This window comes from Lagopus muta, chromosome 1 (genome assembly GCF_023343835.1).
Source record: "Lagopus muta isolate bLagMut1 chromosome 1, bLagMut1 primary, whole genome shotgun sequence".
NCBI lineage: Eukaryota > Metazoa > Chordata > Aves > Galliformes > Phasianidae > Lagopus > Lagopus muta.
In genome coordinates this window covers 72,888,432-72,912,457 of record NC_064433.1, presented here as the reverse complement: position 1 = coordinate 72,912,457, position 24,026 = coordinate 72,888,432, and the positions used below count along the sequence as shown (strand labels likewise).

The window sequence follows — 24,026 nt, the reverse complement described above, 5'->3', positions numbered from 1 at the left end:
TTGCTATGGGAGGCTGGGGGATGATACCATTGTATCCTGCGAAGGCAAGATGCAAGTTGGTGCCTCCCTGCTTCCTCTTATCTGCTGGCAAGGCCAGGAAGATAAGAACAAAGGAGTTTCCTGCTGAGGCCCCAGAGCCAGAAGCTGCCACTCAAAGGAGAGCTGACTCGACCACTTTGGATTTGAGCTGTCACTCCAAAGATAGCTGACTTCACCACTTTGAAACCATTGAAAAGGGGCCATCATCACCGTCGACGTCGTCCTTCTCACTGTCCTTCTCACCGTTGTGCTTCGTTGTTGTCAATAGAACAACTCTGCCTGACGACCCACCACTACTGAGGATCAAAGACGGAACTACGAACCTCGCTGGATCCATGGTGGTGACTATGTCCCTCTTGCTGCCTATAAAGACTCCTTGCTTCTTTTTTTTTTCTACCTTTTCTATCGCCCTCCTTCCCCCATTACCCTAATTCATAATAGTGTCCGTCCTCCCCTTCCCCATTTCCCCTGATTAAGATTTGTAATAAACTGGTTGGACCAACATTTGAACCGTTGCTTCTTAATCTCACGCCGGGTATATAGATAATAAAAGAACCTCCTCTCCCTCCTATAAATTGGAGCGAGACACCCTCAGACTTTCCAAGGGTGTGTATATAGATACATACAGGTAAATAACATGACTGTCAGTATGATTGCCTTTGCCACTTCCTCAGCTCTTATTAGTCTTTAACCTTCTAGTCTTCTAAGTGCAGATATTCACATACATACAGAGCCACACAAACTATTCATCCGGTCCACAAAAAACGGTGCTACTAAGCATTCACTTCCTCAAGGCCCTCTAGAGGGGACTGAAGCTAGGCTATGTGTTAGATCAGAAGAGTGAAGCCCTACAGCAAGACTACATTTCCTATTATAAAAGACACATCCAGACTACATGATGGAAAAGGACCAAAGCAAATTCCCTTTCTTCTATAGATAGCTGTGCCATGTATTGCGCCTGTATTATGTGACTAAATTTATTCATGCACAGTCTGAGGGCTGACCTGAAAATCTGTTTTCAGACAGCCTTCTGTTCAGAGCAGAAAGGTCTGAGCAACAGTGAACTGCAAGTAGAGATGCACATTGCGCTTGAAGACCACTGACCTCTGGGGGACAGAGGAGAAAACAACATGACCTTCTTTCCACACCACTTTCAGCCACACTCTACAAAACTGTGATAATCTTTTGCCTCCAGATTTTAAATTCAAAAGGGCTCTCCAGAAATTGCAAATTGAAGATTAGCAGAAAAACTGTTGCAGAATCTGAGAAAGTAAAGACAGGATAAGAAAGATCTTCTTAATAAATGAGATAAAAATCATAGGTGAAATTGAATCCTAGTTTACAAATTTTTTTTATTATTATTTTTCACCACTTTGTTCTGATGATAATCATGAAACTGTCCAATTATTCAATAGTGGAAAAAAAAACAAAAAAAAACAAAAAACAAAAAAACACCACACGTTAGGAATTATTAGGAAAAAAAAGTGAAACTAAACATGAAATTGTCACTGAAATTCAGAGTGGGATCGACTGTTTGTTGCTTACCTACATAAAATTTAATGCCAAAATAACCTAGATTGTATCCGCTCTATTCTTCATGAGAATTTTGCACCGAGATCAATGGAAGCTCCCTGCCACCTTGGCAGGACATATGATATGACTTATTCCAAGGAAGATAATAAAAACCAAAACCAAACCAACCAACCAACCAACCAACCAAAAAACAGCAACACCACATCTTTTACGCTTGCCGGCAATCACCTCCTTCTCACATGTTCATAGAATCAAATAATCATTTCACTTTGATGGGACACTTAGCATCTAGCCCAACTTCACTGCTATGAACAAGGACATCTAGAGCTAGATCAGCTTGCTCAGAGCATAGTCCAGCCTGACCTTGAATCTGTTCAAGGATAGGGCATCCATCACCTCTCTGAGCAACCTGTTCCAGTGCTTCACCACCAGGACAAGTAATGTTATTGTAGATTCAAGTGATAGCCAAGAAGTCATATGTTGACTGGGAAAAAAAATAATTACATTAAAAATTAAAAGACATTTCAGGACAGGATCACCCTGCTGGCCACACCTCTTTAGATGCAGCCAAGGATATCGTTGGCTTTCTGGGCTGCAAGGGCTCATTGCTGGCTCATGTCCAGCTTCCCATTCACCAGTACCCCCAGATCCTTTTCTACAGGGCTGCATTCAATACTTTCATCTCTTGTATTGGTAATGGGGATTATCTCAACCCAAGTGCAAGATCTAGCATTTGGATTTGTTCACCTGGGCCCACTGCTTGAGCATGTCTAGGTCCCTCTGGGTGGCATCCTGCCCCTCTGGTGTGTTGACTGCATCCTACAGCTTGGTGTCATCAGCAAAATTGCTGAGGGTGTACTCAACCCCACTGTCAATGTAATTGGTAAAAATATTAGAGTATCAGCCCCAGCACGGACCACTGGGGGACACTACTCATCATCAATCTTCGTCCAGGCATCGAGGCATTGACCAGCACTGTCTGGACTCTACCCAGCACCCGGTTCTTCATCCATCGAACAGTCCACCCATCAAATCCATATCTTTCCAATTTGGAGCAAAGGACACTGTGGGGTGCTGAGGCAAAGGCCTTACTGAAGTCCAGATAGATGTAGTTCTTCCCTTGTTCACTGATGCAGCGACAGAATGATAGAAAACCACAAGCAGGATTTGCCCTTGGTGAAGCCATGCAGGCTGTCCCGCATCACCTCCCTGTCTTCTATGTGCATTAACATAGTTTTGAAGAGGATCTGTTCCATGATCTTCCCAGATCAGACTGACAGGTTGGTAGTTCTCAGGGTCATCCTTTTTACCCCTTTTAAAAATGGGTATGATGTCACCTTTTTGCCAGTCACCTTGTTGCCATGACTTTTCAAATACCATAGAGAGCGGCTTGGCGATTACATCAGCCAATTCCCCTAGGACTCCGGGATACTGTGTCGGGGACCTAAAGGGCCCTAGCTGAAGAACGATCCAGGGATCGAACAAAGTATTCTGACATTTTAAGGAAACTGATATTTGTGGCTGTAAGCCATAAATATCTCATTTTGTAGAGAGCTGACCTTGGTAGTTAATCTTGCTTTTTGCAAAAACTTGTTCTGCAAGCAGGTGTTCCACTTGGGCTCTGTATCATGTGTTGGCTGCACGGGTACATTGTGCAAGTGGAAAAAAACCCCACAGACCCTGGGGAGAATAAAAGCAAGAGAGAGGCTATGGCAGGAGATGAAAAATGCACCTTGAAGCAGGGGACACCCTGGTGGCATTACCTATTGAATCCATTGCCAGCATGCTCCTTCTCTCTCCTTTCAGCTATTTGCAGTCTCTCAGGGGTCAGTAAGTAATAGTACACTTGCTTAGGGAGTTTCTGCTTCCCACTTAGGGGATTATCTAAAATTGCCTGGGTGTGTAGGAGTGTACACTGAATAAAACCCATAAGCCTTTGTGCTGCTCTGAGTGCATTGTTTGTTTGCCTTTGCTCCTGAGACATCCCGTCTCTCAGATCCAAACACACTGAAACGAACGCATATCACTGGGATCCATAGAATATTCAGGTTCCTCAGGTGGACACAAACCTGATCTTTGATTACAGCAGAAGGGACATTCTTCCCTGATCACCTCCTACCAAACCAAACACAAGGGCTGTGAGGCGAACAGTTACCAGAGAAGACCAAGGCAAAAAAGTTAAGTACCTCAGCCTTCTACTGTCTGTTTCATGCCTGATTCACTCACAAGGAAGGTACACCCTCCTGGACTTTTCTGATTGAGATACCTGCAGAAGCCTTGGCTTCCCTGATCCCACCCTTACACAGCCTAGCAGCTTCCCTATACTTTTCCCATGTTACCTGTCCCAGTTTCCCCGTCTGTGTGTTTTCTTCTTGTTCTTCAGTTTGACCAGCAGGTTGCAGTTTAGTCATGCTTGTCTTGCCTTCCTTTCCTGACTTGCTACACCTGGGGATGGAGAGCTCTTGCATCCTGAAGAAAGCCTCCTTAAAAATCTGCCAGCTATGCTCCATACACTTGCCCATGAGAACAATTTCCCAGGGGGTTTTGTTGACTAACTCCCTGAAGAGCTGGAAGTTAGCTTTCCTGAAGTTTAGCTTCCTAATTTTACTCTTTGCTTGTCTCATATCCCTCCGAGCATGAACTCAACCACAGCATGGTCACTACAGCTCAGGCTGTACCATATTTCTGCGCTCTATGAGGTGGTCGTAAAACAATTTAAAAATACAACAGTTTTCACAGCAATTTGCAAATAAAATATCCAAGGCGCACATTCAATGAGCACTAACAAAGAAAAAAGCATGTAGTCAAGTAAAAATAATATAAGGATCAAATTATTAACAATATGCACTTTCAGATCGTCCAGCTTTCTTCTGGAACTGGCAGATTTATTTTGAAGTGAATGAACCTATGTTGTCAGAAGAACAATAACCTATGAACAAAGGCCAAATCAAACATATGGTAGGAAAAATATTTTTGTTTCAAGATCCTACTTTGTCCTAAAAACTGACATAAGCAGCAGTAGGTTTTTGTGGATGAGGAAAAGGTGGAAGCTGTTGAAATTAAAGAAATACTTTGCCCAAGAGTTTCACAGTAGTATGGCAACAACACAGAAACACTGAAATTCTGATCCTTGGCTCCAGTAAACATCATGATTTAATCAAGAAACTTCTGTGCCTTCCCTAACCTTGACCGTCTTATTCTTTTCAGATTGTCTACTCCTCTTCCTACTCTGTTTTCACCACTGACTCAGTTCCAATCTTCTACTCAGATTTCTACTCCACTATTAGGCTTCTACCTTTCATACCTTCATTATTTTTGCTCAGTTTGTCCCTGTTCCTTCCCTCCTACTGTCACCTCCAACAGAGGCAAACAGTAGAAAGCTTTGAGGTGAAAATACAAGTTTTTTCTTCACTCATTTCATCCTTGTTCTCAATCTGATTTTAAAAACCAGTTTCCATCCAAACCTCAACTTCTTCCAGCTAATGTGATTAGCCTCCTCTCCCACTCCCAATCATCAAAACATTTTAATGCTCACCAACTAAGTAAATAATATGTAAATTTGCTTTCATTATCTATTGAAGACAATAATTGCGTACCAGCTAGAGTTTCCTGTAATTAAAAAGACAACACTGTTGATAAAAAACAGTTTACGTGATTACAATATTTTACTTAGTATGTACACAGTTCTCCAAAAAGCTCGGTCATACAGAGATGGTTTAAAAGTATTAAGTAAATGCTTATGCAACTGTTACATGGGATATGTCTTTGCTGGTTTTGCTTCCTCCAGCTCAGCATCCAACCAGCGGTATCTGCGGTGACGGCGAAGAACTTCAATTGCTTTTTGTTCCAGAGATGTTGGTTGAATACCCAAATCTTCCAAACCAGGGAGATCAGGCAATATCATGTCTGTTGTGTGAAACTTTGAAAAGAAAGGAAAAAAAGTGAGAGGTTAAAAAAAAAAAAAAAGTGAGGGAATTAACAAAATGGACATTATACTCAATGTAATTATTCACCTACCAAAAAAAGTTTTATGTAGATTTTATGTAGTTACAACTGAGGTCACATTCATGAACACACACTAGCATAAATTTCTGGTACTAAAAACTTATAAGTATGTCCTAAAACATCATCTACAAGTGGCAGCTCTTTGGAGATTTAACTGCAGCTTCAAGGCTGCTGATGAAAGACTGCTCCCCTAAAAAAAAGCCTGCAATACATTCCTACATCTTGCATTACGAGGGCTGCTTTGAAAGTAATGCCTCCTATTTTACTACAGCATCAGAGGTGGATGTTGGTGGCATGGCAATAGAAGCTGAACTTTCCCACCAATACTGCATTACATTTTGTTGCCACGTGACAGACGGCAACACAGAGATGCTCTGATAAAACAGTGTCTAACATGGAAATACATAAGAAGGAAAGGTATGTCAATGAATTGCTCCAAGCAGGAAAAATTGCACACACTAACATTAACTGATACCTGCTGACTGTTTATGGAGACCAAACAGTGCATATTAGCACAGTGCACCAGTAGCAGTGATAATGGGTCACCTCCAGCGGTACAGATCTTTTACAGAAGTAGTCTACAGGCTCTTGATCATCACTGACAACTATACGTTGCTAATGGTGGTGACTACTTTGGAAAGAACAGTATTTCGTAGCTGAGACTTGGCTCTACCAAACAGTATTATTGTGCTCTTAGTATCTGTTGTAGTTTCCATGGAAATAAACTGGAGACGTTACTTTCAGAGTGACCTACATACATGAGGCATTAAGTACCCGATGTATCTAGATAAGAGATACAGATCTTCTGAACCATTAGCAAAGACAAATCTGACTTCAGATTTAGACTCAGGATTAAATACTACTTTTCTGAAAGAGTGGTCAGGCACTGGAATGGGCTGCCCAGGGAGGTGGTGGAGCCACCGACCCTGGAGGTGTTCAAGGAACGTTTGGATTTTGTGTTGAGGGACATAGTTCAGTGAGAACTATTGGTGATAGGTGGATGGTTGGACTGGATGATCTTGAAGGTCTTTTCCAACCTTGGTGATTCTGTGATTAAAAAGCTGAGTCATACAGAAAATTTCTTTATTACAATTTCTCCATTAGGCTTACATACCCAGAAGATTACAGAATTATAACCAGAAAATTAATTAGATGTGATAACTACTGTACATTATGCCTTTACACCCTGTTTTGTTAAGAGAGAGTAGCATGTACTTTTGTACAAGAGGACATGTTCAGCATGTACTTTTCACAGGTTGCTTATGTTTTAGAACAAGGTTCTCTACAGTACAGTAGCAATTGGACAGATCAGTATGATGGAAAAGGTGTCACAACAGAAGTGTGATGACAGAAGGACCAGCGTGATCGAAAGGTGCTACAAAGGATGGAAAGAAGATTGCTCACCCGTATTAGAAGATTCCAGGTTTGCAAGGGAAAACTTCACCAAGGAGGGATCTCCAGAAAGAGATCCTTCCCCAGTGGCAGTCAGCCTTAAAATGAGGTCTAATCACCTGTGTGACCACAAGGGTAAACTGCCTTCACCTGTGCTCTCAGGGCTTACAGTCTTTTCCCCAGGTGCTCAATCAATGCTTCAGGCCATGCCTCAACAGTTCCCAAATACTTGCACAAATATTTGTTACCTTATTTTCAAAACAGAAATGATTTGTACCTTATAAAATCAGGCTCTGCTACACTGCTATTTCTCAAAAGCCCTTTTAAATCAGTCAGATCTAATTTTGTATATTTCACTTAAAGATGAAAAGCTGGAAAACAGGGAAACAATCCAGCACAGGAGACACACAGAGAAACTCCTTTTTATACTACTCATACTATAACTGAAATGCAATAGTTATGGTGAATCGCTAAAGGTTTCTTTTATGAAACCTAAGTATGAACTATAAAAGCAGCTACAACTGAAGCTTTCAGAAAGTATTACGCTTACATCCTACAGTCAGAAGAACTACAATGCCAACTCTAGCATGGGAGAATTCTCAGCGATTTGAAAGTAGTACAACTCCTTTATTAGACATACTGTCCATATCTTTTCACAATCATTTCCAAACAGAGTAAGAAACCGCAGTTTATTTTATATAAAGATACATGCAAACATGGAATTTAATTCCTTACAGCTATTCAGAAAGCATCTGTATACATACAGATACTTTCTCTACTATATATATATATATATATATATATATATATATATATATATATATATATATATATATAGTAGAGAAAGCATCTGTATACATACAGATACTTTCTCTACTATATATATATATATATATATATAGTAGTATATATATATATATATATATATATATATATATATATATATATAGTAGAGAAAGTATGTATGTATATACATACATGTATGTATGTATATATATATGAGTTCTCCCAGATACATGGCTGTCCCAAAATTTAAGAAATAGAGTACTACAAGGATAAAATGTGCTACAAGTTTTTTGTCCACCTCCACTCATACACTCTGGGAATTATGAGTTTTAGAGAACTAAGGGACAAACATGATGTTTCAATATTACGTATTCAAATAACAAGCATGAATTTTGGCTGTATACAGCGCAGTTCAACTTCAATTGCTGAAGTGATTTTAATGTAGATACAGAAAAACTGACTAGTTACCTATAAATAGCATGTGTTGGATCGTGAAGACGAAGGAAAGGATCAAAGTATGTAGCGTTTACCATTTTTAATGCCTAGAATACTGTGCCCTTTCCCTACTCTGCCACATTACTTCTTGCTATAAAACCCTCTCAACAGTTGTTACCGCTTTCTTAACATTCTTCACTAAATATGTTTAAGTATTCCTCTTCACTAATGACAGCAGAAAGACTACATCCTAAAAATACTTTCATAAAAAAAAAATTCCAGTCAGCCTCTCTCTCTCTCTCTCTCAGTAAGCCATTCTAAAACTACACCAGAGGAATCTCCAGACTGCACTCCAGTGTATCCCTCTGCTCTGTAATGGGTCTGGACAAATAATTTAAGAGTAAGATTGTAGAACAGCAGCTGCACTAGCTGTGCTGCAGGACTCAATCATTTTTTTTAATGAAGGTTACACAAAAACACCTCCATAAGATTTAAATTCTTGTTTACTGTTCAGTCTGAAATTAATTCTGCATAATCAAATTTTAGCCAGTGAACTGACCAAAATGCTGTAATATGTAATGTGTACACATTTGAGCATCCTTTCAACACAAAGTTAGAAATAAAAGTTACAAACACGAAAGGAAACATTCCCCAAGAAGAAACTGAAGGTTGTCCTTCACTTACTCGGTCTACTTTGTCTCGAGTTAACCATGGTTCAAATGGACTGATCTCAAAGAATCTTGCAATTAAACTGTAATCAGAAAGTGTTGAAAAAGTATAGTTATTACCAAGATACAAAGAAGAAAACAAGAACCTGTAAAGATATTTCATACTTAGTGTGCTGTTCTTAAAAGCTACAAATTAAAAGAGTGAGCACATTCTCAGCAAACTTTAACTGTTTGCTATGAAATTATTAGTAGAATGGTAGAAGGGTTCTAATACAGGTGACATTTTTAGTTTTTTTTGTTAGTACTGTACTAAAATGGAGTAGAATGAGTACCAAAGCATTAACATATCACAACCAAGCTGAGTGTGAGCTTCTGAAACAGAATTTACTATTTCACATAGCTCTTCAAAAGCATGTCTGACTATATTTTAATGACTAAGCCCAGGCTCAGACTTTCACTGTACTTTCTCGTTCGTTATTTCTCAATAGTCAGGATTCTGCAGATCAGTTTCTCCCTTCAGTGCCCAAAGGGGACAAAACATACAGCTACAGAAATCGTTCAGTACTTGCAAATAGAGCCTTCAGAACGATGTTACTTTCCTCACACCATAGAAAAGATGCAAGCTCACAACCATACTGCTCAAATTTCCAGGCCAACAACTCACTACAAATTTACCTGCGTTACTGGCTGAAATGAATACAAAGGGCTGAACTAGAAAAATCAAGTCAGGAACTGACAGTAGCGTTACCTTGAACAGCTGTAGAAAAATGTCAGTAGCATACATAGATCTTCCCTGCGATACACTAAATTTCAATTAATTTGCTGCTGATTGTCTCTACTTAAGACCTTTTACAAATTTCTTGGTTTAGCCAAAGCAAGGGCATTCAATACCTCTGCAATAAACAGTTATGTTAAGTTCATTACAACTTAAATTTTTATCCACTAGCTCATCAGCTGCAGGCTTGTGGCTGGACAGAAGACTCAAAATTAACTAATGAGCGCTTATGCAAAGCTAGTTCCCACTATCCTACAACAATAAAAAGCAATTAACAATACTAATACTAAACAAGCAATATAATAGATAGTTATGCTTCTAAGCTGCTTGATTAGTTCTTAGTGACTGAAGTGTTCCACTTACTGATACAGAGGACGTGGAAGTGGGTACGGAAAAAAGGTTCGAAAAGCAACTGCATAGATGTATTCTATCATGTCATACAGCAGGTACCTATTAGGTCTGAAAGAAAAAACAAGCATTATGGGTAAATTATGTATTCTTAAATATTTGCAACATGAGACAAAAAAAAAATAAATCAGAAAAATATCCCCGTCACCCTAAGCCAATCAAGGGCTTGCTTTCCATTTCAATTAATAGCCAAGCTTGTCATTTTCATCACAAAAGCAGAAAAAAAAAATTGACTCTCAATATTTTTACACTGTTTGAAATGGGTGAATTAAGTCAGAAAAACTTAAGTGCGAGAGTAATATGTACACTGCAAGATTGTTTTATCATTGTGTTGGATGTTCCTGCCAAGGCATTTGTAGCATGGGGGATGCAGAGATGACTTCTGGGGGAAGAGTTCAAAGGCTGCCTCATGCCAGACACAGCCAAATCCAGTCACATCTGAGGCCATCAGTCAAACTGGTTGTACTCTGGGAAACCATATTTGAGGAAAATTCATACAGTGCAGTACGAGGAGTGAGGGGGAAAAAAAAATAAATGCGTCATGAACAGCAGAAGGAACATTGAGGTCAGAGAGGGGCAAGAGCTGCTCCAGGCACTGGAACCTCTGCACTCTGAGGAGAAGACCACAGTGATAGAAGAGGGAAACAAAAAAGTGAGGCGAGGAATGGCAGAAAGGAATTGTTATGTAATGACTTGATCTGTCATTCCTACTCTCCAGTACAACACAGGATACATGAGCTGAAAGTGAAGCTAGCCTTGGGGAAAAGATGGAAAAGGAAAGGTGGTACAGTTTTTTGTTTGCTTTGCTGTCTTTACGTCACACTACTGCAATCTCCTTTAATTGACAACCAACTACTTTTTCTCAAGTTAAGTCTGTTTTGCTCATGATAGTAACTGGCAAGTAGTCTCACAGTCTTTACTAGGCTAATCACCAGGAGAGGGGGCACATATGAAATATGAGCAAGATAAATTTCCCAAAAGAATGCATTCACCCTCTGAAAATGGAAGTAAGGCAGCAGAGACTCTCCTGCACATGTGTAGTAGTTTTAGAGAAGCATAAACTCCTGAGAGTTCCCCTTCCCTTCTTGTTTAGATTTCACATTATGGAGTTACACTACGTGAGTATCATCAGAAATCAGGTTTTTCCCTCTACATTGCAACATTCTCATACATAGCTCTTACATACATAGCTCTATACATACATACAAAGATAACATAAAAAGCCAGTTTTACTTCTACTCTGATAGTTAAAAACCATATAGAGGTATATAATACAGCTAGACTTAAAAAAAAAAAAAAAATGTTAAAAACAGCAAGTTCTACAGTGTTAGCATCCAAGATAGAAGATTTTACAAGTAGGTGAAGAAAAAATAATGCCGTGGTCAAGACAGAAGAGTAGTAGGGAGAAAATGTTCTATTACAAAAATCAGCATTTTAAATTCAAGCTGGTAACACCTTAAAAAAAAAAAAAAAAAAAAAAGGAAGAAAAATGCCTCATGCAACTTTAGTCAAGGGTTATGTTGTAGAGTTCCTATGGTTTTCCAGCACCAATTTGAGTCTTCAAGTTAGGCTATTAGTTATTCAAAGCCTTTTCAGTCATTGGTAGGTGACTGAAACTATTCCTTGCAGTGAGAGACTGGCACCCTTGCTTAAATTCCTGCCTTTGAGACATGGTCTTGAATTCCTCATCTTCTGTAAAATGATAGAAAACGAGACTCTGAAACTGTAAGAATACATTCAAAGTTTAGTCAACTGCCTTGGCTGCAAATATTATTCTATCTAGTGAGCAGCTCTCAAGTTCTCAATCTCTCCTGTTCTTACAGGAATTATTCTGCTGAGACATTAGTGAAGTTAAAAACGAGTCTCTCCTTCCTTTTGTGACAGGCAGCTTTGTATACGCATTGATCCATTTGTTTGCCCACAAGAAATAAAACAGTCGCTCAAAGGATGTATCACACATTTCATGTGTTTTTGCATTGGTTACATTTTACTAATACCTACATATTTATTCTCTTTGATAATGACCAAGTGATTTAAAAGCAACTTCAAGTTACTTAACCTTATCACTGCTGTTAGTCCTTTTAGAAATAGGCTTCCTACTCTTTACCAGTTTTTGAGAAGTTCTTCAGCCTAAAAAGAAGTTGAAAAGTTTCTGCCTTTTTCAGAACACCAACATTCTATACATTTAAACTGACTACTTGGACATCTTCAACATTTACAGTCTTGAACAAAGTTACATCATAAGAGTAAAAGATGAACCTGAAATAACCTTGCAATACAGGAATAACAAGCTGCCACTGTAACTGTACCACAAAATGAATACGGAAAAAACAATAAAGTCTTAGATAAGCCTTTTGCAAAATCAATATCAAGTGTATTTTCAGTGTATAACATAGGAAGATGTATCTGATCAATTAAAAAAAAAAAAAAAAAGTGTTCAGCATCATCAACTTTTAACTTGGCTTATTCGCAACTGTTGTTTTTTTTCACCATCCATCAATCTAATGCACCTTTCACCATATATACTGGATGGAGACTAATTCTAGTACTACATATTAAAACACGGACCCACAGCATTTGTCAGATGATATTTCTTTATTGCTATTGACCTGTTCTGATTCTGACATGGAACTTTCATACATAAATACACCAAGGGATTCAGCAGTGACTATTCAAGGTGAATTTTACACAGTTTTAGCAGCATTTTCACCAAAGCTATTTTGTTTGGTATGATTTGTAAAGGCTGAATGCACATACATAACATTAAATGCAGTAAGACCTAAAGTATGATTTTCATAGTACTCACAGTAAAATCTTCACTAATCTTTCCTCCCAAAGAGGAGGTGGAATTTATTGCAGGTGTATGCGCATAGAGAAATTACATGTACTGTGCAGCACGTCAAAAAAAACAACACCAAAAAGAAGTACTACAGTACTTTAGTGCTACTAAATTAGAACCAGAAAAGTAACCTACCCAGCCAAGGCATATGTTTTTCCTTTAGCATCAGGATCCTTAATTGCATTAATAATTGCCTTTGCTACATCAACCACCTGTAAGAAACAGATAATTACCAACAAAAAATATGAATGCGTGAGTGGATTGACAATCTCCTCTTCAAAAAGTGATTTATAGGGAGAGAGAAAGGGGAAAAAAAAAAACACACAAACAAACAGGATATGAAATTGTTCTAGTTTTAGGAAAACTTACATATACTGGCTGCTTCACTGTTTTTTTGCCCAAAGAAATAAGAGGCACACCACCGAACCAGCGCATGTCTAATGGAGAAAAAAACAACTTAAGAAATCTGTAAATGCTTTCAGTAGGCAAATAATCAATATACATTACACTAAAAAAGATTTGGATAGAATCACTACCCACATTCAATTTTCATAACAACCACTGGAAAGCTATGTTTATTGATCCCCTAGAGTGGTTAAGAGGTACCTCAACTTTGCAAGAGAAGTACAAGTAGCCTCTACTCTGTACAGCCTAGTAACCTTACTGGTCAGTACTTTAGTTTCCATATGAGCCAGGCCAGAAACGCCAGGACTTCCTCACATTCCAGCATTACCAAACTGAAAAGTTAATTTCAGCTATAATGGCTAGACCTTAGCTCAAGACAACCTAAATAAAAAGTAGTAGTAAGTAACACCAATCAACAAAGTTTAATTTAGACTTGGAAAGAATTTAGGATATACCATTTCATCACAAGATGAAAATTTATTATTTTTCTGTTACACATCTTTTCTTAATGAAACACAGTACATTTACGATAAAAATATACCTCCACTTTTTAAGAGAAGAGTGCTTTTTCCCTCTGTTCTCTACAGACAGGTATATAAACAAGAGAGCTTTATTATTTCAAGAATACATACTTGCATAATGATTCAGAAATCGGTCCTCTCTCCCAAACATCTCAGAGGGCTTCATAATTACAGCATCCGGAAATTCTTCCCTTACTGCTTTCTCTCCAACAGCCTGTCATTCAATTAAAATGACCACATAAATTAGACCCACTCTGAATATATTAAAAAAATATACCTTTTCAGAATTCACTGCATCTTGATTATAAAATTCAAGGACATAGCATCAATAGTAGCACAAAACAATTGGTATCAGAGTTATTTGGTCTTTGAGATGCTTTGCTAAAACAAGTCTCCCATACTGTTCCCAAAGTGCCATAAACATATAGATAATTTATTCTATTTGAGTTACAATGCAATATCATTAGCGAATGGATGCACAAAAGCATCGAAGTTGAAAAAGGAAGCAGCTCTCCTGTTTGTGTCAGAGGAGAGTTTGAAAAACAAAACAAAACAGAAGGTTTAGTCAGCCCCTACTATATTGTTAGAACACCAAAGCGCTGCTGAAATAGAGTGGAAAAACAATTTAGTGGCAGCTATCTAATTTCTGCATGAGATTGGTGAACACAAGGACTAAACATCCTATAGAGCCATTACACAGAGAGCAACAAAAATTTAACCCCAGTTTTAGAACAAAAATTCTATTACAATAGGCAACAGAGTCCCACAGGCAGGACAAAACAAAACAAAAATAGCTGAAACTGGGACAGGCCACCAGCTATATAAAAAGACAAAAGTAATAGTATAAAAGTATATTACCTAATGAGGAAAAAAAAATAGGAGGTCAAAAACAAACTTTCACATTTTTGTGCAAGAACAGGTAATGATTTTACTACAAGGGCCCGTAATGGTGACGCTAAACTGTTTTTGTTGGGTTAATTATGATATCATCTACTTACCTGCGTTTCCTAAGTCATTTCAGCCTTAGATGTTAGGCTTGATATCAGATTCTAAACCATCAGAAAACTATTCCTTAACAACAGTAGTTGTAGATGCAAAAATACTCAAGTACAGAAGAATGAAATAGATGTTCGATTTCTGAAAAATATTTCCCTTCAAAGTACAGCAAGTACTTAGGAGGATTTCTAGCCCCAAGGAGCACAGTAATACAAAAATTCCTCAGCAGGAGAAAACAGAATCATAATGGTTGGAAAAGACCACTAAATATTGACCTACTACCAGCACGCCCACCAAACCATGTCCCTAAACTCCACATCTATCCTCTTCCTGAAAACCTCCGGGGGCAGTGACTCCAAGACTTCCCTCAGCAGCCTGTTCCACTACCTTACTTCTCTTTCTAATAATAGTATTTTTCTAATATCCAATCTGACAGAGTAAATTCACATGCTGATTTCTCTCAAAGAGACTTTCTTTTTAGAAAAAAAAAAAAAAAAAAAAGGCAAAAGTAGGATATCTGAGAATACATTCAAAAGAATTCTAGACTTACTTTACTCCTCAGGTATTTGGAAGGACTCTTCATGCTAGCATTTAGGTGAGAGATATGAATGAATGTTTCCACACCAGCCTCTCTTGTTATCTGAGCAATACTTTTAGGAATATTTACAAATTCATCTTCAAAACTGAAGTTTCTAAAAGAAAGTAAAGACAAATCTTAAATAAAGAGCAACCATCAGTACAACCAATTGTACTAAGCAGTAGCAATCATCACATATTACCTGAACATATTTCAAAAATCTATCTTTATGCACTTTGTTAGAAAGTTTCCTTTTGTGAGGAATTCTTCATATAGTACATACGTGAGACAAAGAAGCACAATAGAGAGCCTCAACTATAGCAGTAGTACTAGCCTGCTTTTCCATCTGGCAAGATTAAATCAGAATGAATTACAGAACCACAGATTATTAAGGTTGGAAAAGACCACTAAGATTATCCAGTCCAACCATTAACCTATCACCACCATGCCACTTAGTGCCACATTTACATGCTTCTTGAACAGCAACACAGATGGGGACTCATCCCCCTTTTCCAACACCTCACCGCTCTTTCTAAGAAATAACTTGTGTTCTAGATACTTCACCAGCTTTATTCCCTTCTTTGGATGTGCTTGAGGACCTCAACATCTTTCCTGTGGTGAGGGGCGCAAAACAAATACAATGGCCCCACCATTGCCACGTACAAAGAGACTATCACTGTCCAGGTCCTACATCATTTTGGGTACAAGCCAGGATGCTATTGGCCTTCTTGGCCACCTGGAGGTACTGCTGACTTATGTTCACCCTGCTGCCAACTAACACTCCCAGATCCTTCTCCACCATAGGCTTTCAGCCACACAGCCCCAAGCCTGTAGGATTGCATGGGGCTGTTGTGAGAAAAGTGCAGGACCTGGCACTTAGTCTTCACAGATGAAGCTCATAAAATTTGCTGCAGCCCAGAGATTCAGATCACCATAGGGCTTTCCTACCTTGTCATGGTTTTTGTTAACAGTATTCTACATCATAACATCATGTAGCACACTGGGAGTTAAAGAGTTAACACTCCAGTTCCAGATACCTGTCTCAGAAGAGAAGAAGAACTATATACTACATTCCCCCAGAGGACTCTGCATTGTTCAGTTTCTGTTTTCTGTTCAGGGGGAAAGACAAAACTATTCACACATCAGGCAGTACCCCCTCTTTTCTCTTTTGCTCAGCCCAATTAAGACATCTGTCTCAGCATTAGAGTAAGGCCTTTGTTTTTCAGACACTTGCTCTCATTCTATTTGTTTTATTAGCTCCCAAGATACAAATGAATTAAAAACACAGAATTACAGAATCTTTTGTTTGAAAGGGACCTATGAAGATCATCCAGCCTAACACTCCTGCAGTGAACAGGGACAACCTACAGCAAGATCAGCCTGCTCAGAGCCTGGCTTGGTCTGACCTTGAATCTGTCCAAGGATGGGGCATTCATCACCTCTCTGGGCAACCTGTTCCAGTGCTTCACTACCCTAACCATAAAAAAAATAATTCCTTACATCCAGTCTAAATTTCCCCTCTTCTAGTCTGAAACCATTTTCCCTCCTCGTATCACAACAGACCTTGCTGAAGAGTCCTTCCCCTTTTTTCTCATAGACTCCTTCTAAATACCAGAAGGCTGCCATCTAGTCTCCCCAGAGCCTTCTTCTCTCCAAGCTGAAGAGACACAGCTCTCTCAGCCTGTCCTCAGAGGGGAGGTGTTCCACCCCTCGGATCATTTTCCTGGCCCTCTTCTGGACGTGTTCCAATATTTCTATCCGTCTCTTGTACTGAGGACTAACACACTTGAATGGAGTACCCCAGGTGACACCCCATCAGCACAGAGGAGCAGGATCACCTCCATAGACCTGCTGTCCACACTTCTTTTGATGCAGCCCAAAACCACTGTCAGATATACAAAGCCTCAGTTAAGTTACACTGGGTGAGTTTTCTCAACTAAACTGTTACAGACTCCAACAGTGGGATAAGGAGATAAGAGATTATCAGAAAAGATGACACATTACAAGTCTGAATGCAGTATCAAAGGCTCTCCCAAAAGTTATGTACAACACTTGATTAGATAAGAAACAGCTGAAAAAAGCGTTTACTAAGAGATACACCATTTTTGGAAAAATAACTGTAGAATTTGACATAATGACCAAACGACTATTCATGAGAAAATAAGTGCAATAGCGACTTTAGATCTGTAAACATCTATGAAATTGAGACCAACATTCCACTGTCTGTCATGGTAGCAAAATTATACGCAAAGGCAAATAACATAGTTAATTTGTTTTTGTATTTGACAGTTCTGTACTAACAAGGTTTTAAATAAAATGAACATTTCCCAGAGAACAGAAAAATCTTTATCACAGCCTACTATAGTAGACTACAATCGATCATGACCCCAAAGTGACAAGATGAAAGCCCACTTTTGTAAGAAGATAAAGGAACCCACAGAAACCTGCAAACCTCTGCCAGATATAGAAAGGCACTTCTGGAACATCAGAAAAGCAGTATGTTTATCAGTTAATGGAACAAAAGTGATACACTAGAAAATTACAGGAAAAAAATTGCTTCTCAACAGCAGAAGCTAGTTAAACATTTAAATTGGAAGAACTTGTATATACAATATTTCAATTACACCTTTTCATAGATGGCAAAAATAATGTCAGCGTCACTACATACTACACGTACTGTAAAAAAAAGTGGCAATAAAAATCAATACCTGTAGCAAATCTATTCACCTAAGGAAAAAAAATGAAAAAAAAGGTTATTACTTTGTTTCCCATTCCTTTCCAACAAGATTAATGACCACATTGCTGTGCTCCACAGCTCTTCGGGTAGAATCTTTGTCCTTACTGTCCCACTCCTGTAAGGAGAAAATCAGATGGGAAAAAGATGAGATAGTGTGTAAACAGGCATAATAAAAAAAAAACAAACTTTCACACCGTTTCCATTCTGAAGCTAAACAATTGCTGGAGTTCTGAGTCTGAGAATGATTAACAGACCATCTTGTAGAGCAACGGTATTATATTTGATCTGAAGCCAAAGCAGAAGACTTACTAAGAAGAGAAGTTGCCCAAGGTCACCCATCTGTCGCAGATACATGATGTCATATTGATCACAGCGATAAGGTATGATTACTTGAGATCCAATGCGACCTAAGCATTAAAAAAAAAAATAAATCATTTATCTGAAACTATTACGTACCTAATTAGATAAAATTAGAAATACAAAGCATTTTTTTCTGCCACTGAAGCACAACATAACCATCTTGAGAGAAGAGTTACTTCCTAAAACTTAAATTCAAAGAAGATAATTATAAAGAATTCCAAACAAATTCCTGCAAATTTTAACTATAATTTTCTAATAGTGCCAAAACCAAAAGAATCACATACAGAGCATGCGTCTTCTCAGAGCTGCATTTCACATACTGGAAAAATAGTATGTGAAGGTGTTGTGGTTTTATGATTTTGGGTTATTGGTATTCCACACCACAACATCGTGTAGTGCACTGGGAGTTGAAGAGTTAATGCTCCAGTTCCAGGCACACGTCCCAGAAGAGCAGAACTGCATCTCCAAGAGGACTGTTTGCTATTCTGTTACCATTTCCACTCAGAGGGAAAGTTACAAAACCATCTGAAGATCACTTGACCTTCCTCTTTTCTCTTCTGCTCAGCCTAGCTAGACATCTTGCTTCAGCATTAGAGTAAGGCCTTCGGTTTTTGGATACTCTTTCTCATATTATTTAGATACTCTTTCTCATATTATTTATAGACTTCAATTCTAATTACATGGTATTATATTGTATTATAGTGTTATCTTGTGTTCCCATCTTCTTCAGTTAATTAGTTTTGTTTCTCCTCAGATCACATCTCTCTACCCTTTCCTCTCTTTCCCAAGGTCTGGGTCCTCCCCACCCCACTAGTCACGAAACTGGGCTGAACCAGCCTGCAAAACATTGACAGGAGACCGATAGACCTTAATGACTACAACTGCCCTCATGTTTCTGAATTTCCTACATTAAAACAGTTTTCACTAATTGCCACATCTTGGCACTTCCAAATAGTCCAGTAGTACAAAGAAATTACATTCCTGCATTATTGCATTTTTAAGACCCAAGGTGTTACAGCCTTCTAGATTGTTCTGTAACCTGAAGAAAAACTGGCATTTGATTAAGCACTTAAACTATGAATTGGTATTCCTGAAGTACATTACCTAAACGATTGACAACATAACGCCCCAGAAAACCTGTAGCTCCAAAGACAGTGGCCACAATGCCACTAACAGAGGATCGTCCACTTCTCCCATGAGGGATCACCGCGTGATGAACTTGGTGGTGCTGCTGCAACACGTATGGCACCACAGATAATGCAGAAATGCCAGGGCCTACAACACAAAATGGGACACCATATAAGACAAACTGAAAGTTATCAGTGTCAACCCAAAGTTTTTTTGTTTTGTTTTGGTTTTTTTTTTTTCCTCATTACTGACCTATTTTATTTAGCCTCTGCTAGGTGGATGTCCCATGTCAGGATATTTCAGAGACATCTGGATAGGTCAGAGAAGTTTGAGGGAGATGCAGATGAAAAAAAAGATCAAACTAAAACAGAGAACAAGCAGTCTAAAGCTAATGGCTCCTAAACAGAAATTGAAAGTTAACTGGCTGTCATAAGTATTTGGTGAATGAGGTGAGACAAAGAAGTTAAGCAAATAAAAACTACATGCTACATAAAGGTGGGCCTCACCTGAGTATGTTCCTAGATCTGGAAATTATCAGAAACACTTAAGAATCATTCTAGATATGGTTAACTAGACTTTTTACTTCAGTCCAAATAAAGCAAACTCATGTTAGAGGAGAGAACAGTCCTCCTACATCACGGCTCTGAAGTACAGGGAAATAAACAGATGCAATGACCCAGATCCACAATGCAGAGCATTGACTCAAAGCTGTTTTTGTTGTTGTTGAAAAACAAACAAACATACAAAAAATAAACAAAAAAGCACATAAGCTATGGAAAATTGAAAGCCACAGAAACCAGAAATCACTGGGATGTCAATGTAAATTGACAAGCTCCACAAGAAAGTTTAAAGAGTAACGAGTCCATTCCAATCAAGTTAGCCAAAATAAAAAACTCTGCTTGTAAGATTTTTTTAATTAGAAGAGTTTAATGCTACTACGTGCTCATGATCATAAAAATAAGGGAGCAGATGAAATGTAGAGTACATAAACACACTACAGACATCCTGCTGTTAACAAAATCAGACTATAGCAGCTATCATTGAAAAATAAGAAGACCAGTAAATGACCTTCCAACTTCTAAAAGATCATGCCCATAAGGCATTTTCCAGATAAGCAAATTTGATCTTCCCAACATAAGGTTAAGTAGCAAGAACCACTGAAAAAAACAAGACAATTTTTCCTAATACATGTTAGAATTATATTAAATAGGAAATTAAAAATCCACCTATACATAGAAGGAGCTAATTTTGTCCAATAACAGCTAGATATTGCATGAATGCTGTTAGCACAATGTTAAGAAATAAAAAAGTACACTTGGAGATAAGTTATTTATATTATCGGATTTAAACTAGAGAATCCAGCAAGACCTCAGTGCTTGAAGGTGCACCTGTACTAAAAAGTTTCTCTCTCCTCTCTCTTCATATCCTACAAATTAGAAAAATCAATATACCACAGTTCCAACTTCAAAACAAAGGCAGTTTGCCACCCACTAAAAAAAAAAAAAAACACAACGTAATCAAAGATATACATTTGGACTCAAAACAGCACGTTGGTTTTCTCAAGTAATACAGTAAGTTCATATTAAACTTGACAACATCTCAAACTGCATTCTCAGGCATATGCTAATTCACCGTTGCAATATTCACAGATTATCTTCACACTGTCTTTCCCATCAAAACCTCTGTGTTCTACTCAAGAAAATTACAGGGAAGGTAGTCACAGAATCATAGGGGTTGGAAGGGATACGTAGAGATCATCTAGTCCACTCTTCTCTCCCCCCCAAAGCAGGTTCTCTTCAGAAATTTCAGAAAGCACCCAAGCAGGTTTCAGTATCACCACAGGAGACCCCCCATTCTGTCTGGGCAGCTTGTTCCAGAGCTCTGTCACTTTCTAAATACTTTTTCCTCCTGTTCATAGAGCTTCCTGTGTTTCAGTTTGTGCTCATCTTAAAGACATTATCACGCTATTGTCACAACGTTATCTGACACAAATTATATAAATATATGTAGGTTGTGCATTTGTATAAGTGCCTTAAAAAAAAAAAAGCAAGTTTCATAGAATCTTGTCTCACCAACTTCTGAAAGTACTACATTATGCAGTTTTCCTGGCTAAGCAAAAATAATCAGTCTAAAATTTCAAATTTTTACACTCAAAATACTTCAGGAGGGAGCTTGCTTTTTTATTTTTTAATTTTTCAAAAACAACAAAGTAAACTTGCATATGTGAGCAGGACTGTCTACAGGATACTCTGTACAGAATTAAGCCCATAGCAACATAATGGGTGCCTAGAAAGTGAAGACCAGCTGAGCATAAGTGCAAGAGGCAGGCAACAGGATGAACTTGTTGCCTTCATTCTTGCAAGCATTTTTTGTTATTTAACTTATCACTAGGAGAAGCAAACCTGTAGGAAAAAAAGTCACCAAGTTCTTTACAGCCAGTTGGATTCCTTCAGTTATACCAAAATGCTGCAAAGCATGCCAAGATGGTAAAAAAATAAATCTTGATGACAATTGTCCTTCTTATTACTTCATCCACATACACTTTTCCAACATCTTGTAAAAAAAAAAAAAGTAATAAACCATATCCTACTTACAAAATTAACAAATACTATCTTTGTTACTCTTCACTAAGAACATTTCAGACCTCAGAATGTAAAATGTAAAGGAAACAAAATTTTAGTCCAATGTGAGCACCTTTTCAATACACTATTATTTAAGAGATCAATCCACTTAAGAACATGAAAATCAATCTGGAAAATTTATACAAGCATTTTCCAACTACTTTATGTTTTCTTTGTCATTGCTTTTGCAAAAATTATCTTCCTCAAAAAATATCCAGTCATTATCATGCTTCCTCCCACCTGTGTACACACCACACCTGCTACTTGTCTTACACTCTAAGTTCTTCAGTGGTGTACACCTTCTCTTGTTCTATAATTACATAAAAATTGTAACAATTAATCACCACCTACGGTCACATGCTCAGTTACTGAAACATTTAAAAAAGTAAAATAAAAATGAAAATAAGAGGTTGACTTTTAAGCATACCTATGAAACTCAAACCCAGCAAGCTGGACTAGACTGACGCACTAGATTTACAACTAGTAAAGGACCTTCTGTGAGGTGTGCAGCCCAAGCAAAATGCAGGACAACACAACTTAAAAGCCTCATACAGCTTTCATAACCTGTTTGAATATTTCCAGATTAAACAGCACTGCTTACAGCTTTTTGACCTACAATCATGCATAACTCAATCTTGCCCAGGGATCCCTCCCCAGAATAGTAGGATTCCACCTTCATCACTAACCAGAATACATCTATCACTAGAATTTCTGCCTATTTTTACAATCTTTATCTCAACCAGTTTATAAACACCGATTTGAGTTAAAATATCGATACTAAACTATAACCATATTTCTCCTGAAGACATACTGCTGCAATTAGAAGTGCATTAAGCCCTTGAACTTCTATCACCCGACTAACTTTGCTTTCTACTACTTTTTACAACAGAGGCATACACAGTAAAACTATTGGCTAGCAGTTCCAGTAAAAAATAAACCTATTGCACAGCTATGCCAACAACTAGCACCCTAGCTTCAAAGCATAATGTCATGACGCCCCTGCGACGAACGCCCGCTACAGCCAAGCTAGCTTGCTCCCTCATTCCTCCTCGGGGACCGCCGTAGCGAGAACACGGTGGTCGACAGTCTGGGGTCGGCACGGCAACGCGCAGAGCACCCACAAAGCGCCGCGGAACTGACAGACATCCCCAACCCTGTCGCAGCCTGAGCCGTAGAAGAGAGAGCGGAAAGGCGGCCTAGGAGCCGGCACCACTTTCGGGCGGCGGTCACACTCACCTGTCCTTGGCAGCAAAAGGCCGCGAGAAAACCAAAGGTAACGGACAGCAGCCGCCATCTTACCTCACCCACAACTCCCCGCGCCAGACGGCGTACACACAGGATCAAACGCGGCACTGGCGCGTGCGCAGAAACGTTCGTCTCTGAGGAGCTGGAATTCTCGGGCTGGCAGGGCATGCGAGCTTAGCGCAGCGGCCTCTCCGCGCGCCGCTGGTGTGACGGTGCCGCAATAGGGCTCGTGAGATTGCGGCCGGAACCGGAGCCGCTAGTGGGAGTGGGGAGCTCGAGCGGCTCAGCTTTTGGACTCGCAGCTCTGGACAATGGGAAGCTGTGTTTGAAAACCCCGCACTTAAATATTTCTGATCTTCCAGAGAAACTGAAGCTCTGTGCATTCTTAGACTTGTTCCTTCATGTCTGCCCAGTAGGAAATGAGCCAAGCCCCACACCAAAATGACAGTAACTTTGGCCACTGCTGAACCAGATGATGGAAACATTTTAGCAACTCATTACTTACACCTTGTACCACCTGGCCTCATTAGACTAGCTTTCACTGGGAATTAACTTG

General features: G+C 38.8%; 1 protein-coding gene across 1 annotated transcript; it reads right to left on the bottom strand.

Annotated features, from left to right (window-relative positions):
- Positions 1-1,373: 1,373 nt before the first annotated feature.
- Positions 1,374-23,595, bottom strand: NDUFA9 (NADH:ubiquinone oxidoreductase subunit A9). Its single transcript, XM_048933781.1, has 11 exons — positions 23,462-23,595; positions 19,581-19,751; positions 18,426-18,523; positions 18,140-18,231; positions 15,353-15,494; positions 13,918-14,020; positions 13,250-13,317; positions 13,016-13,092; positions 9,997-10,092; positions 8,875-8,941; positions 1,374-5,491 (listed from the first exon to the last, which is right to left on the bottom strand). The coding sequence occupies exons 1-11, from the start codon at positions 23,517-23,519 to the stop codon at positions 5,321-5,323; spliced, it is 1,143 nt and encodes a 380-aa protein (XP_048789738.1). The 5' UTR covers positions 23,520-23,595; the 3' UTR covers positions 1,374-5,320.
- Positions 23,596-24,026: the final 431 nt, after the last annotated feature.

Coding starts and splice junctions, on each gene's coding strand:
- NDUFA9 (XM_048933781.1), bottom strand. CDS start 23,519: ATGGCGGCTGCTGTCCGTTACCTTTGGTTTTCTCGCGGCCTTTTGCTG. Junction 19,752..23,461: donor CCTTTTGCTGCCAAGGACAG/GTGAGTGTGACC, acceptor TTTGTGTTGTAG/GCCCTGGCATTTCTGCATTA. Junction 15,495..18,139: donor GGAAAGGAATGGGAAACAAA/GTAATAACCTTT, acceptor ACTTTCTTTTAG/AAACTTCAGTTTTGAAGATG.